Genomic DNA, 16,120 nt, shown 5'->3' on the forward strand with positions numbered 1-16,120 from the left:
ATGTGTCGGTATATAAGAAGTCAATTGCTATCTCCTGCCTACTATCGCCATAATGAGCAAAGATTGTGTGATTTGAGCATGAGTTTGTCTTTTTACCAATTGTTTATGTTTAAAGCATCTCAACGGAGTTCGGATAAACCAATTAGCTTGACGTTTGCAATAACCTGCATATGATATCAAGCTCCGCCGTGTCCTCTAAAATATGATTCCGATCTCTGACAATGCCTTAACTTGTATTGAGAGTCCGGTGGACAGTCATTGAAACGCTGAAGCCTGCAGATGATAGCAGGTTAGTGGCTTGTCGTTTGCCATCTTTTATCGGCAGTGAGCTCATTCTCTTGATATCCTTAACGTCTCTTGCTATACCATACACTTCTACACTATAGTAGAAGGATTAACAAATTAATCATTCCACTAGTTAACAAAGCAGTCATGACAGACTTATACAGAGAAGCTACGTTCAGTTTAAAATACTTTTACAAAATGTAGTAGTACTGTTGTCATTTCAACTTACTTACTGGTTCCAACTGACTCCACCCGATGTTCTGGCAATGTGGAAATGTAATACGTGAGTGTCGTGCCCAAATGTATGCATGATGCGTCCTCACGTGGTTGTTTGAATGGAGATCACGTTAAACGTGCTGATGTACGTTTTATGCATATGTACTTAATCTGCCGATGTCATGCTAGTATTACATTGGAACGAACGGGGACATGCGCACTGACGGACATCAAATACTTCATAAGAAATACCTTCAATACATGGGACGGTGGGGTACCCTAGTGGTTAAAGCGTTCGCTCGTCACACTGAAGACCCGGGTTCGATTTCCTGTGTTGGTACAATGTGTGAAGCCCATTCCTGGTGTCCCCCGCCGGATATTGCTGGAATATTGCTAAAAGCGGCGTAAAACTAAACTCACTCACCTTCAATATATACAAAAAGCGACTAATCTTTTATTGTTACACACTCCATTTCATGCAAAATTCAATGTACGATTGTTTCTTTTGCAATAAATGGCAACATGAGCCTAGATATCAATAGTGTGGTTATATCGGCATGATGTAATCAAATACATTGTCGTTGGAGATGGACATGGACAGCACAATATTACATCTTCATTATTTCGAGGTATAACTGATCACGCTATCTCAGTGTCTCGGTATATGTATTGTACGATGAATGCATATTCGATCTATACCTAAAGGGTTAACTATGTAATTAGGCCCAAGACCTGTAACACACATACATTTGATGTTACTGTTCATGAGCACCATTAGGTAATGAATAATCATATCACAAATACAGTTGTCCCAGAAATTATTAAGAAATTCTTCGTTTCCTCCCCCGTTGAAATGCAAATGGGTAGGCGTCGTAAGTCAAAAGCCAAATACACAAAATCTGAGCAAAAATATTATATTTGGCAAGTTTGGTATATGGTATGTTACATATCACTTTTTCAGCAGCACCATTTTACAAATAACCATACAGCTGGTATGCAAATATGGCACCTTGCATTATAACTTATTGTCATCTGATACGTACGTGACTAGTGTTTCTGACCAGAGAATTAAGTGACAGTGTGATAAATTATTTAAGTACAGTATCTTCTGTATTTTGTCCAAATCCTACCACTTCAGTTTGAACAGTCTGTTTGATTTACTAGTGGGCACCGATGATGTTGGCACCATCAACCCATAGCTTATCTTCTTTGGCAAGCCACTTGAACAGCCCCTTACTTTTCTGCAGGAAAGTTATCTCGCAGTCACCATCTTCATGATCAATATCCTCAATCCTCCCGACACACCATTCGCCCTCGTAGATAGCAGCTACATAGGTTTTTGTGTGAAGGTAGCTACATGAGCAGATTTTAGCTGATTCTTTTGAGATGTTCTCCGTTACAGGCCGTTTACTAACTGTTACCTTCTGCTGACCCCAGGTGTTACAGAAATCATAAGAAAAACATGTGAAACAGTAGCATCATGTCGCTCTTGTCGTATAAAAACTTTCCCCTGTCGAATGGCCTCATCGTCCATCCTTTTAGTGGTAACCCCTAAGCCGTCGCATGGCCCCTTGCCGTGGCTGGCCTCAAAGTAGTTCCAACGGGCGTTCATCCCAAAGGTTTCCTGATGATTGGCCACAAGTTCATTAATAAAGCGATTCCGGTACTGGCTTGAGTGGGAGTCAGTCCAGTAGTGAATTGTTTTTGCCTATCTCATAAAGTTCAGGCAGCATCTTCTCGATAAAGGCGCAGACTGTACCGGCTGATTGTGATACCTCATCGGAAAGAATGACAAAGCTCTTTAGACAAAGCTTTTCTGAAGTCCTCCAGTACGCAACCGCTGAATGTAATGTGACCGAGGCTTGGTTCCATTAGGCCGTATGAATCTCGTCAAAGGACCTACAAGAACAAGATTTCTGCAGTCCATCTGCAGTATAAATTCGTGTTCTGGAAGATTATCTTTGAGTGTATACAGTTGCTTGTACTGCTCTTTGACTCAAGATTCACACACCTATATCTTTTCAAAATACGACCTCCAGTTACATTGTGCATTATGTGTCTCTGCTTAGGGTTTGTTTTTCTCTTTCTCTCACCAAATTCTGCGACGATTACCTTTTTTAAGTTACAACTTCCTTCTGACCAGAGCACCACGTTTTTTTGTGAGATCCAATTTGTTAACATCAGCTTCAGTTTGACGACGAGGTGTGCTTGATGTTTCATTTTGTTCCTTCCTCAGGCGCTCTAGATGTTTGGATTTTGATTTCAAATTGGATATGTCAAGTTGGGGACTTCTGATGGTTCGATGAGACCTGGCCTTTATCTTTTTCATCCCTGAACTTTTGTTAGATGAAATCAATTGATGTCAGCTTCACTTGCAAAATTGATGGTTGGTTTTCGTCATCAGGACTTGTGATGCAACACTTCAATAACCACTTGTCTCAGCCTCAGTCTGTTCATTGTTTCTATGCTGACGTTGCTTACGAAGTCTTGACAGACGATTTGTCACCTTTACTCCCTTATTTCGTTTCTTAAACGCTTTTCAATTAAGCTGACTTGCAGGAACATAATACGACTGTATCCTCAATCGTTCTTTTGCTTTCTGCCTTTCCCAATATTCTTTCTAAATTTCTGCTCTACATTTTCCTATCTGGAATAAGAAACAAATGAGTAACGTATGTATAATACATTTCGATACATACGTTACCATATAATTATGCTTTTCCACATAACATAAACCCAGGGCTAATCCAAATGTTATTACAACAATATTACAGATGTCTTATAAGCTACTAAAGTACGATTCAATCCGCCCATCCCATTAAACAATCAAATATTCAAATCGATATACCTATCATTCAGAGAGGTGACACTCACTATGTTTTGTAAAGAGATTGAGTGAGTGAGTTTAAAATTGATCGTCACATCGGCAATATTTCAGCCATATCGTGACGAAAGTACCTTATGTAACAATAAAAAAGTATGAAATATATTTAAAGGTTATAAAATCCTGTCGTCAAAGGACAGTACAATAACTAGTACATCACATTTTATTTAAAACTAGTTAGGGAGCATATAAAATAGTAAACACGATATAAAATGGGCTATAGATCGCCAACAACTGAAGTTAGGACACCATACTAGGGATCATGGGGACTTACAGTGCCTTTGCTACCTGCATGGACACTAGCTGGATTTACACCATCCCTCAGCAGCTGCGATTATAGGAATATTTAGCCAAATTTAAAATCATAAAAATACTACGTTCTAAAAAGTTTAAAATATATTAAGTTTAAATATAACTTTGGAAGTTTTGGGACTTACGTACCCTCTCAGGAGGACACTTTTTTACGATACTTTAACCCACTTTGAGCATACAGCCACTATCCTTCTCAGTATATAATCTCAACTACCAATTATAAAATACCACATATCTATGTACAAAACATATTATCAAAATGTATCTAGTAATTCTATTTCCTTAAAAAAAAATGTTATTAAATGAAAATTAACATTATAAAAAAGATCCTTCATTGTTTTGACATTGAAATATTTTTCCCTTGTGATGGAGAAATCACTAGTCAAGCAGGACATGCTTAACTGTGATTATCTCATCACAAGGGATGCAAAATGGAGGATCTTCGCCTTTAACAAGTATTCATGGGTATATCTGCTGTGGCCAATACGACATCGTCGCATAATGACCTCTGTAGAAATGTATGCAATTATTTTTCGATTTAGAAAATTTAGAGCCATTTTCAAGACACCATTTATTTATCTTGTTTAAACACAACTGCAGCTGCCATTCAATCAATCAATCAATCTTTATTTCAGTACTTAAAAAGGCCACAGGCCTGTAGTACATTTGGAGTTTACATAAGTAGATAGAAGTCATTTATACATTCTTTTCTGCAACAATACTTTTTCTTAATATCATAGCGAAATAGATGTACATTGCCAGATTCTGTAATATTGATGTGGTAGTATCTGTTAATAGTGAAATTAATGTTCTTACACTTGGATGCTTATAATAGTATGGCTTTAGGTATTTTGTTCGTAGAGTCGTATAAACAGGACAGATTAGAAGAAAATGTAGTTCATCCTCAACAGTACCCATATTACATAACTGACATATTCTGTTTTCTCTTTGTATACCTGCATACCTTCCAGTTTCAATAAATAATTCATGGGAAGAGCAACGAAAACGAGAGAGACCTATACGGAACTTCTTTACGCCGATTTTTGCTAAATAGTCTTCAAAACGTATGTCCGATTTCCATTGATTATAGTATAAACATTTTGTGGATAGAAGTAGTGATTCCGACCAAGACTGGAAATAGATATCTTTCATTCTTTGTGTAAATGATATGATAAAATTGGTATGCAACTGAACATTGTGATCACACCACACATAACCATAACCAGTTTTGTACAACAACTCCCTAATATCACTCACCCAATTTCTTTTCCCATTTTCGTCATACAATTTCATCATATCATAACATTTTTTCGGAAACCTATGACATGGCATATGCAGTTATCTTACCCAATACTTTATGGCTTTAACGGAAGAGTATATAAACAAGGGGAATCTACCTAATTCTCCGTAAACCATCCTATTACATATGTTCGGTTTTACACCAAGAAACTTTTTGCATGCATATAAATGAACTCTTTCAATACTGTCATATTGTTGTAATCCCCATATTTCAGAGCCATATAGAAGTATTGGATTTATCTTCATATCGAATATTTTAAAGAATGTGTTAAAGGACATTTCACCCAACGATCTCATATCTTTACAAACACCGATTAGGATTTTCAAGGCTTGTGCTGACGCTTGTTTTGTGTGTTTGGACCAGGAAAGGCTATTACAAAAATATACACCAAGATACTTATAAACACTGGTATTTTTGAGTAGTTGCCCTTTATAATACCATTTTTCTAATTTAGAGAGCTTTCCACCTTTCTTAAAGACGATAATTTTGGTTTTGTCTCTGTTTACACACAATTTATATTGGTCAGTAAAATTGTCTAATCCATCTATTTGTTTCTGTAATCCGCTAACAGTACTAGAGAATAGTACAATATCATCGGCAAAGAGTAGCAGAAATAGTTGTATTGTATCTGGGTGTAGTTGAATCCCATTCGTACATGTGGCACATATTTGTATTGCTAATTCATTAATGAAAAACGTAAAAAGGAAAGGGCTTTAAATACAGCCTTGTCTAACACCTAGTTCACTAATGAAAGGTTCAGATAATTCATGCTGATTCCTTACACACACTTTAACATTTCCGTATATACTCTTCAACATTTTATTCATTTTACTACTAAGACCGTAGTAGAAGATTGTAGAAGTCTCCATAGTTTATCCCGCTGCACAGAATCGAAAGCCTTTGCAAAATCAACGAATAGTGCGTAAAACTTTCCACCTTTTGAGCTGAGGTATCTTTGTATTAGGCTTTACAGTATAAAGATATTATCTGTTGTTGTATATCCCTCCCTAAAGCCCGCTTGACCCTCGTATACATTCAATAGTATGCATATTTTTACCACGACTAGAAATCCATCATCTATTAATCATTTAAAACTTTTGACAAACTATTTATCTTTACATTAAATAGTGTGACAGACAAAATACTTCCTTGTGGAACACCCTGATCCTGATTGTAATGATCAGACAGGGTTGAACCCACGTGGACTTGAAATAGTCTGTCATTTAAACAGTTGGCTATAAATTGAGGCAAACGGCCTCGCAATCCGAAGCCGTGTAATCTCTTAAAATGCCATATTTCCACGTAGTGTCATATGCCTTTTCAAGATAAATAAAGATAGACACAGCGTTTTGTTTATTAATTAGAGCGTTTAAAACAAATGATTCCAAACGCACAAAGTGATCGACAGTACTTCTGGTTTTATGGAAACCTCATTGTGTATTTGTTATACAGTTATTCGTTTCCAAGTACCAAACAAGTTGATTATTTATCCATAGTCTTACAAACACAGCTAGTTAGTGAAATCTGTCGATCATTAGAAGGATCTGTATGATCACGTCCAGGTTTAGGGATGGGAACAATAATAGCATCACGCCACGAAGAAGGGCATTTTCCAGATGTCCAAATATCATCAAAAATAGATAAGAGCGTCTCTAAACATGGTTCTGGCAAGCGCTTCAGAAGTTGATAATGCATGGTATCAGCTCCTGTAGCAGTATCTTGAGCTTGTTCAAGAACCGTGTGAAGCTTGTGGATAGAAACTATTTCATTATAATCTTCAATCTGAATTGAAATCAATAGTTTTCTTTTCCTGCTGTTTTTGATATTTTCAGAATTGATGTACATAATTCGATGAGGAAGAGTGTTTGGCCAAGGTTTCTCCAAGTGTATTTGCAATATCAGATTTACTAGTTAATACTTCGTCTCCGTCTTTGAGATGGTTAATGCTAGATTGAGAGCCCTTACCTTTTATTTTCTGGATCATATTCCATACCTTTGATATCAGCGTTCTTGAATTTATGTGTGACACATAATTTCTCCAGGATTGGCGTTTACTTTGCTTGAAAGTACGCCGTGCCTTAGCGTTTAAAAGTATGAATGTATTCAGATTATGGACCATAGAATGTCGACGGAAGTAATGGTCAGCTTTCTTTCGCGCTTTCCTAGCCTGTTTGCACTCATTGGTGAAGCATGGTTTGCGTATGCGTGAAATTGCAGAGGATTTGGGGATACACTAATCATCTATATTATTGAGTTCATCAGAGCAATCCTTTATGGCATCAGGAACATCTACAAAAGTGCAGGTTTAAGTCTGTCGTAACACAGAGTTTGATATATATAACAGTCAGCTTTTTTTAAGTTCTATCTTGAATGGGATAATATCAGATGGGTTCACAGTGTTTAATGTTGTTGGAAAATGGTCACTTCCACAGAGGTCATTGTGGACTGACCATTCAAATTCGTTCAGAAGGTTTGTAATTGATAAATCAAGATCTGAATACGTTCCTGTGCCAGGATGTAAATATGTTTTGGCACCGTCATTATAAATGCATAAATCGTTATCTGAACAAAACTCCTCCAATAGTTTACCTTTAGCATTTGTGGTTGTACCACCCCAGAGTGGGTTGTGGCCATTTAAGTCCCACATAATAATACAAGGTTTTGGTAGTTGGTCATATAGAGATTAAAGGTCAGTCTTCTGAAAGGTTGAAGCCGGAGAAATATACAAAGAGCATGGGGTAAATGCAACGTGTAAAGTGAACCGCACTGCAACAGCCTGAAGACTAGATGTCAGTGCATCAGGGCTATGAATAACATTCTGTTTAACTAAGATAGAAGAACCTCCAGTGGCCCTATCGCCAGGAGAAAAAAACAATGATATGAGCTGTAATGACGGTCGGTCTGCTTTAAATGTGTTTCCTGCAGACATAAAGCTGATGGTTTAAAGTCCTGGACCAATAATTGTAAATCTTTACAATTTGTTTTTAATCCTCTACAATTCCATTGAATCGGTGTTTGAGAATGAATCATCTCTTAGGCGGATTGACTGGAGATCTATCTCGCCCATTTCTTTTAGGCGACAAACTAGCAGTTCTGCGTTGAATGCTTTCGGAGACGTCCATCTCTTTGAGTGATCCAAACTTGTTTTATACTTTGATTGGATCATCTGATCCTTTAGGTTGTCTACCCGGTAGATTAGAACGAGAAGATGAATCTGTTTTATGCCTTGTTTTACAGTTTGTCCTTTCCCTAATGTGCTTTTGATGACTGTGAAGGTGTTTTAGTTGTCATGGAAGGCGTTTTAGTTGTCACAGAAGGTGTTTCATTAGTCACAGAAGATGAAGATTCAGATATCTGTGTCGCTGGAATTTCAACAGTGGTCTATTGCCGAGGTGACGTTAAATTCTAACTCACTCACTCACTCAACAGTAGTCTGAGTAGCAGATTCAGATGGCACGATTGGCTGAGGGTTGACGGAAGTCTCGTCTGCGACGACCAATACTCAACATATTGATTTGTTACATTTTGTTCCACGGGTGTTCTGTTTGCTGACCATGTCTGAACAGCTAGATATTTATGAAAAGTTAGATAGCATTTTAAAGAATGTTGAGGCTTTTAAAGCATATATTTGCTGGTGTGAATGAAAACGACGCACAACATTTGTTGAAGTCTGAAAATGATTTTGTGTGGAAGCACGAGGGACACAGAATTCAGTATTCCTTTAACTCAGACACAATCGACGGTTTTAAGCAGATGCAATTTACTTTGCAATACGGAAAGGCCGATTATCTGGGAGTCCTCATTTTGAATATGCGTGTGAATTATGGGATGGATGTACAGCTGATCAAACTAACTCCTTAGAACAGTTACAGTTAGAAGCAGCTTGTATAGGGACAGGACTTCCAAAATATACTTTTCATGATCATTTGTATTTTGAAACTGGTTGGGAAAGCCCAAGTGAACGCAGAAGAAAAAGAAACTTTGCTTATTTTGCGATTCTTCACAATATTGCACCATCATACCTTCAGGAATTACTACCTACATATGTTGGCCAAAAATCATCATATAACCTTCGCAACTCTTTAAATTTCTCCCTTCCATTTACGAGATTGAAACTTTCCTTATCATCATTTATTCCATCTACTGTACGAATGTGGTATAATATTCCCATAGAAATAAGAAACATAGACTCTTTAGCAGGTTTTAAATTGAAAATTCAAAGTAAAATAAATGCAGCCCCGTCATTCTTTTGGTCTGGTACAAGAACACTTAACATTACTCACACAAAACTGAGGTACAATACAAGTTCGCTTAATTACGATTTATTTAGAATTAATTTAAGATCAGATGCTTCTTGTACTTGTGGTTGTCCTTGTGAAAATTCATGGCATCATCTTTGAGAACGTTCTTTGTATACAAAGCAGCGTAAAGAGTTGTTTGTAAGTGTAAATGTTGTCATTAGAGCTTCGCATACCTATTAATGTAGATTTATTGTTATTTGGTCATGTTACACTATCACTATGTGAAAATGAATTATTATTTGAACATGTACATAGATATATTAAGCTCCCTGACTTTTTTTTGTAGTGTTATGCTTGTATTATACGCATCATCCTTAAAGATCTTGTAAATTCACTCTACAAATCCCTGTTGTCAATGTTTTTTATTGTAAATATGAAATATGTAACTTCTGGGAGAGGGCATTCCTAAGTTTGATAACTTGTGCCCACTCCATTCAATGTTTCAATAAAATATGTTTAAAACAAACATCTTTGGTAGTCTGAGATCGATAGTGTTGAGAAGCGGAACAAACACATCAGGACTGTCGATACGTCAGAGGGCGCGGGGAAACAGTATATGAATATGAAGCCAACGTTCTTGCCGATAACTTCGTTGATGAGAGGAAGATTTCACGCGCGGACGCCATGGCTGTTAAGAAGCTCGAAGAATCGAAAACTACCCGAATTGTACTTTATTCCAGGCCGTCAGCAACTGTCACCCAGTCTTCCTTATGTTCTGGCGCTAACAGTTTGTCTTCTCCTTCCAAGCAGCCCTTTCGTGCCCTTTCCCCAAATGGGGTACCCATACAGTTGATAGCTTTGCTTCTTACTATAATAAGAAAGCCCAACGTTTTGATTCTCGGTACTTGAATCCAGAGCGTGAGCCTGTTGATACTTTCACAGTTGATTGGAGCGGTGAGATGAACTGGGTTGTCCCCCCTGTCTACCTGGTAGCCAGAGTATTGAAGCACATGCGTAGGTATAAGGCTAAGGGAACACTGGCTGTTCTTAGGTGGCACTCGGCTAGCTTTGGGCCATTACTTTATCCGAATGATCATTCATAGCAAAAGATGCCTTGCATCTTCCTGTGGTCAAAGAGGCATATGTGCCTAGTCGTTATGGTGGTGGATTGTTTGGTGGTTGTTACCATTGTATATCGATTACAGGGAACGATGTTCCTTGTGTTTCAGGTATTATTGATTGTGTGTACCATGACGCTGTCAGTAAGCTGCATGTAAGTCTTAGGCTGACTGACTTGAGTTTGGCTTTACGCCGCTTTTAGCAATATTCCAGTTACATCACGGCGGGGGAACACCAGAAATGGGCTTCACACATTGTACCCATGTTGGGATTCGAACCCGGAGTCTTCGGCGTGACGAGCCAACGCTTTAACCACTAGGCTACCCCACCGCCCTGTGATTCTTAGGACTGAGGTGTCGTCTTAAGCAGGTCTACTAGATGATGCAAGGGCATCATCCACTTCTAGAGCGTATGCTTATGGTTTTCAGCGTTTTAAAGTCTGGGCTCAGTCACATGGTTTGCCTGTTATTTTCCCATGAAAAATGTTTTAGAAGCGGGTAGGCGAAGTCTTTCAAAATTAGTTGTCAAGAAAGTTCCAGTGACAATGTGAACATGTAAGAGCTTTGTTTCGATCATCCGGTTGCAAACCATGTTTAAAGGACAGTAGAATTGTTACAATGGTTGCTATTGCATATTGTGGCTTTTTGCGATCGGAAGAGTTGTTGCGTATACTTAGATCAGACGTTGTATTTCATGAGCAGCACATGTCCATGTTTGTGGGGAAGTCAAAGACAGATGTTTACCGTGGCGGTGCAGGGGTTGTGATTGTATTTACTGGTTCTGAATTCTGTCCCGTGGGACAGTTCAAAAGTTATCTGAAATTAGCAGATATTTTTGATCACTCAGATGAGTATATGTTGAGATCAATTTCGATGTGAAGTGACAGGTATAGATTAAGGCAAGTAGATAAGCCACTGTCTTAGACAAGATTACGAGTTATTTTTCAATGCATTTGCTGCGCTGGTTCCTGACATTTCCGAGTATGGACTGCATAGTTTAAGGGCAGGGGGATGCTATATCAGCAGCCAACAGTGGCAAAGCTGACAGACTGTTTAAGCGACATGGTCTCTGGAAGGTGAACAGGATGGCTATGTGAAGGATGATTTGCTTGCGATACTGAGTGTGTCGAAGTCCCTTGGTTTGTAACTATATGACTGTTTGACATAAAATGTTTTTCAATCCCCCTCTTTCTTTTTGTCTCGACATGTGTCGCAGGTGGCTTACAAATATGTTTGTTCTTTTATCTGGTTTGTGTTGGGGGTAGAAGGAGAAATGTGAAACCTGGCTAAGTCCTCGACAACTCCACTTGTCAGTACACCATGGTACAATGCACATTACAAAAATGCTAGAAGAAAAAGGATGAAATAATTTTTAATAAACATCCTGCACTAGTTAACTTGCAACACTTGAGAATATCAAGAGAAAATGTTCGTAGAAAAATAAAACAAAGTAGACGTAGCTGCTGAATACATTTTGTTTCCAAGCTGACCACTCGCACTCCATTTTATAAAGTGTGGAACATGGTAAGAAGAATAAAAGGTAAAACGTCGTCTTACAGTGTTTAGCACTTAAAAACTGAGATAGACATTTTAACATCCAAAAATGACATAGCCAATAAGCTAAACATCAACACATCATCTGCTATTTCAAATGTATCAGAATCAATAGGAAAATGAAATTCTGGATTTCAAATCCGATAAGTCGGAAGATTACACTGAACCTTACTTCCTTCTGTGAACTACAAGAGGCTCTAAATATAGCTCACGGTACAGCGTCTGTACCAGATGATACCCACTATCAGTTATTGAAACATCTACCTGAGACGTTTCTTGTCCATATTAATGATATTTGGGAAACATGTAATTTTCCCTTGTCGTGGCATGAGGCTGCAGTCATCCCTGTACCTCAACCAGGGAAGGATCACACAAATCATGTCAACTACCGTCCAATTACTTTAACAAGTTGCACCTGTAAAACCGTGGAACGCATGGTCAACAGGCATCTTGTCTAGTACTTGGATTCCGACAATTCAGTCCGGATTCAGGTACCACATGAGCGCCATCGATCATCTCATTGACTGGAGTCCTTTCCATACAATGGTTATGCAAATGGTTAAATCTTTTGTTATTTAGAAGTGGCATATGACACATGGAAACATGACATTTTGAAGGATCTCCACGGAATGAGTCTTTGTAGTCGTACGCCTAATTTTATCACAAGCTTTTGGGAAGATCGAATAATTTAAGTCTTATATTCCTCTTGTTAACAAATTGAATGTTAAATGTCCAAAAGATATGTACTAAAGGTTGTTTCAGATGCTTAATGGGATGGAAACCAACAAACTCTGATCTATCTATACAGATCATTAATAAGATCTTAACTTGATTATGGCTGTTTTAAATATGGTTCAACCTGTAAATCCTATGTTCAAGAGCTTTACACCATTCACCACCAAGGTCTTAGACTAATGTTTAGATGAATATAGAACTGTTCCTGTTGAAAGGCAATATGTTGACGCTAATGAGCCTTGTCTTGAGATCAGACGGACGCTTCAGTATGTTTCTAGACTCCTCTTTAATCCACCCAATCCGGCCTTAAACGGTGTTTTCAGTCCTCCTTATCGGTTTAAGTATTGTAAAATTATTGTCCTCCTGACAGGGTGTGTAAGTCCAAAAACCTTCAAAGTTAAATATAGACTTATCAGATTTTTAAAACGTAGTATTTTTGTTATGTTATCTGTCGGCAAGATGTGTAAAGGGATGGTTTAAATCCAACTAGGGTCCGTGGCAGGTAGCAAAAGCACTGTAAGTCCCCATGGTCCCTAGTATGGTGATTTACCTTCAGTTGTTGGCGATCACTAGCCCATTTTTACATTGTATTGTCTAATATAGTTTCCTACTTTGAAAAATAATACTAGCTAGTTTTAATTCTTTTTGAGATACTCTAGTTATTTTACAGTCCGTCGATGACTGGGTATTTAATTACCTGTATATATTGTGTATGTACAACATTTATCGTCACTATATGGCTGAAATATTGCCTGGGTGACGTTTAATTTTAACTCACTCACTCACTCAATCCTCCTCATCAGACCGTGTATGATAAACAACTCAACTCAATTGCTCCACCCTTGCAATAAACCCATTACTATCATCACAAAGGATAAATATTTCAGTGTTAAAACGGTAAAAAGATCTTTTTACCAAGTTAATTATCATTTAATTATTGAGTTTTTAAAAGAAATTGAACTGATCGATAACTTTTGACTGATACAATTTGTAGATAGATATTTTTTAACGATTGGAAGTTTAAATTGGTAACACAAGATTGTTAGTGGCTGTACCCTCAAGGGGGGTTAAAGTATTGTAAAATTAATGTCCTCCTGAGAGGGTACGTAAGTCCCAAAACTCTCAAAGTAAATTTCAAACTAGAATTTTTGCGATTTTAATTATGGCTAAATGTGACTACAATCGCCGGCTGCTGGAGGGATGATGTAAATCCAACTAGGGTCCATGTAGGTAGCAGCCCAGATTTGAAGAGGTCATCATACGACGATGTCGTATTGGCCACACAGGATATACTCATGCATATCTATTGAAAGGTGAGGATCCTCCGTTTTGTATCCCTTGTGATGAGATAACTAAGGTCAAGCATGTCCTGCATGACTGTGTGGACTTCTCCATCATAAGGGATAAATATTTCAATATAAAACAAAAACTAAAGGGCCTTTTTAATAATGTTAATTATCATTTAATCATTGATTTTTTAAAAGAGATATATTTGTTAAATGAATTTTGATATCTGTTTTGTAAATAGAGAAAGTTTTATAACTGGTAGTTACTGGTCGAAGTAGCGAAAAATTATTGTCCTCCTGAGAGGATACGTAAGTCCCAAACTTTCCAAGTCAATTTCGCTCAACCATATTTTTTAATCGTAGTAGTTTTGTTATTTTAAATTTCGGCTAGATCTTTCTACCATCACCAGCGGCTGAAGGGATGGTGTAAATCCAACTAGGGTCCATGTAGGTAGCAAACGTAATGTAAGTCCCCATGGTTCCTAGTATGGTGATCTACCCTCAGTTGTTGGCGATCTATAGCCCGTATTTTATATTGTATTGTCTGCGTTCATTAAAATGTTTTAGTTTTCCATGTTAGTTTTATATCCATATCTGTGATACTCTAGTTTTTTTACAGTCCGTCGAAGACTGATTAGTTACCTATTTGTATTTGTTGCTTATATGTATTTCTTATGCAACAATGAAGTTCCGTTCGTATCCTCCAAACAGGGTCGGCCCATAAGTTTTTTCAGGGGTCAATTAACATTGCATACAATTCAGCGATTACTACCCCCTTTGCCCTAACCAGTATTTGGTGGTATAAACCTACATAATGTTATATGTCATAATTGACTTGATGGTCAGTTAAACATTGAACATTTAAAATGTGTTCACCACTGCAATTTCGAGTAGTCAAGTCGATAATCCTTTCGTTAATCCCTTAAACAATCATTACTAAAACAACACCAAACATCAAAGACTACCACCAGTCGCCTTAACGCCCCCATGAAACACTCATGCCTCCCCAATGCCGCTATTAGCCCATGCAGAACAATCATTTACCATCACCCACCAGTTATCTCCCCTTGCGGATGGTTCCAAAATTGGAAATCTCATCTTTCCATGACATTTCCAAGCTTGTAACTGTGGATTTTTTTCCAGTTTGAATTTATAACTGGTATGATGGTAAAACCACTCAGATTATCTGACAGAGGTTCCCATTTCGCATTTCTTGTGTAAATACTCAGCATTATGAATTAAAGTCTGATGTGCCAAATGTATTACATTTTATGTAATATGCTCATGGAAGTGCAGCAAGACGAATTATCAGCTGAGATACAAAACAAACATTGACCAAAGGATTAACCGATAACACGCTGGTTGATTAATTACTTTTATCTTGCACAGCGGATTTGTCAAAAGGTAGTGTTTATGTATGTACAGTTTACTAATGTATACTGATTACACCCTGTCGTAAGGTACCTGTGTAAAAACAACATCTTTCTTTTAATGTATTAACCGCCAGTAAGTTGATGGGGGAGTTCCTCTTTTGCTAGTCGGGCATGTTGTTTATTTAAAGGTCACATGCAACGTAAAACACAAATTTGCAGATTCTGATATCTTTCGGTATGGACTGACCGAAACAAATCATCAAAAATGCAAATTCAACTTATAAAGTTAAAAATAACGCGATGAAAAAACCCGCGCGAAATCGGAGTTCAAACGATTCCATAATTTTCCCCCAGCGCTTTGGGGAAAAGTGGTTTCAACAGTTGGGCTGTGAAATAGGTTAACGCAGCTTGGAAGCGGGTTGTCCGGTGAATACTCGGTGAAGGCTTTGGTGTGAGCTATATTTCTAATGTGTTGTTGATATTTCACAGGTGCGAGCATTTTATATGTTATGACAGTAGATTACCGATATAACTGTTTATATAATTTCATTTGTCTATTTCACCACACGTTCTTCTTACCGAGTCACTTTCTCAGTTTGATACTTAAAAGCAATGTGATTATTTAGCAAAAATGTCTAACTGTGATATAGATATGTCGTTGTCACAGACAAAACTCAATGTCTGTTTTATTGACACCTATGTGTCTGCCTGCCTGTCTGCTAATGACAATGTTCAATACACAACTTCGATCACTGACCACATGCAAATTGAACTTAACACCAATCAGGCTACACACCATAAGCAAGAAGCATCGAT

At 37.7% G+C, this 16,120-nt stretch overlaps 1 protein-coding gene across 1 annotated transcript in view; it reads right to left on the reverse strand.

The window, feature by feature from the left end:
* Window positions 1-1,661: 1,661 nt before the first annotated feature.
* Window positions 1,662-16,120, reverse strand: part of LOC124288771 (sodium-dependent noradrenaline transporter-like) — a 37,361-nt gene continuing 22,902 nt past the window's right edge. The window contains exon 10 of the mRNA XM_046725300.1: window positions 1,662-1,828. Within this exon, the coding sequence (XP_046581256.1) occupies window positions 1,662-1,828 (167 nt within the window). The remainder of the gene's footprint in view (window positions 1,829-16,120) is intronic.

This window comes from Haliotis rubra, unplaced genomic scaffold (assembly GCF_003918875.1).
Source record: "Haliotis rubra isolate DU_JTF1 unplaced genomic scaffold, ASM391887v1 Scf424, whole genome shotgun sequence".
NCBI lineage: Eukaryota > Metazoa > Mollusca > Gastropoda > Lepetellida > Haliotidae > Haliotis > Haliotis rubra.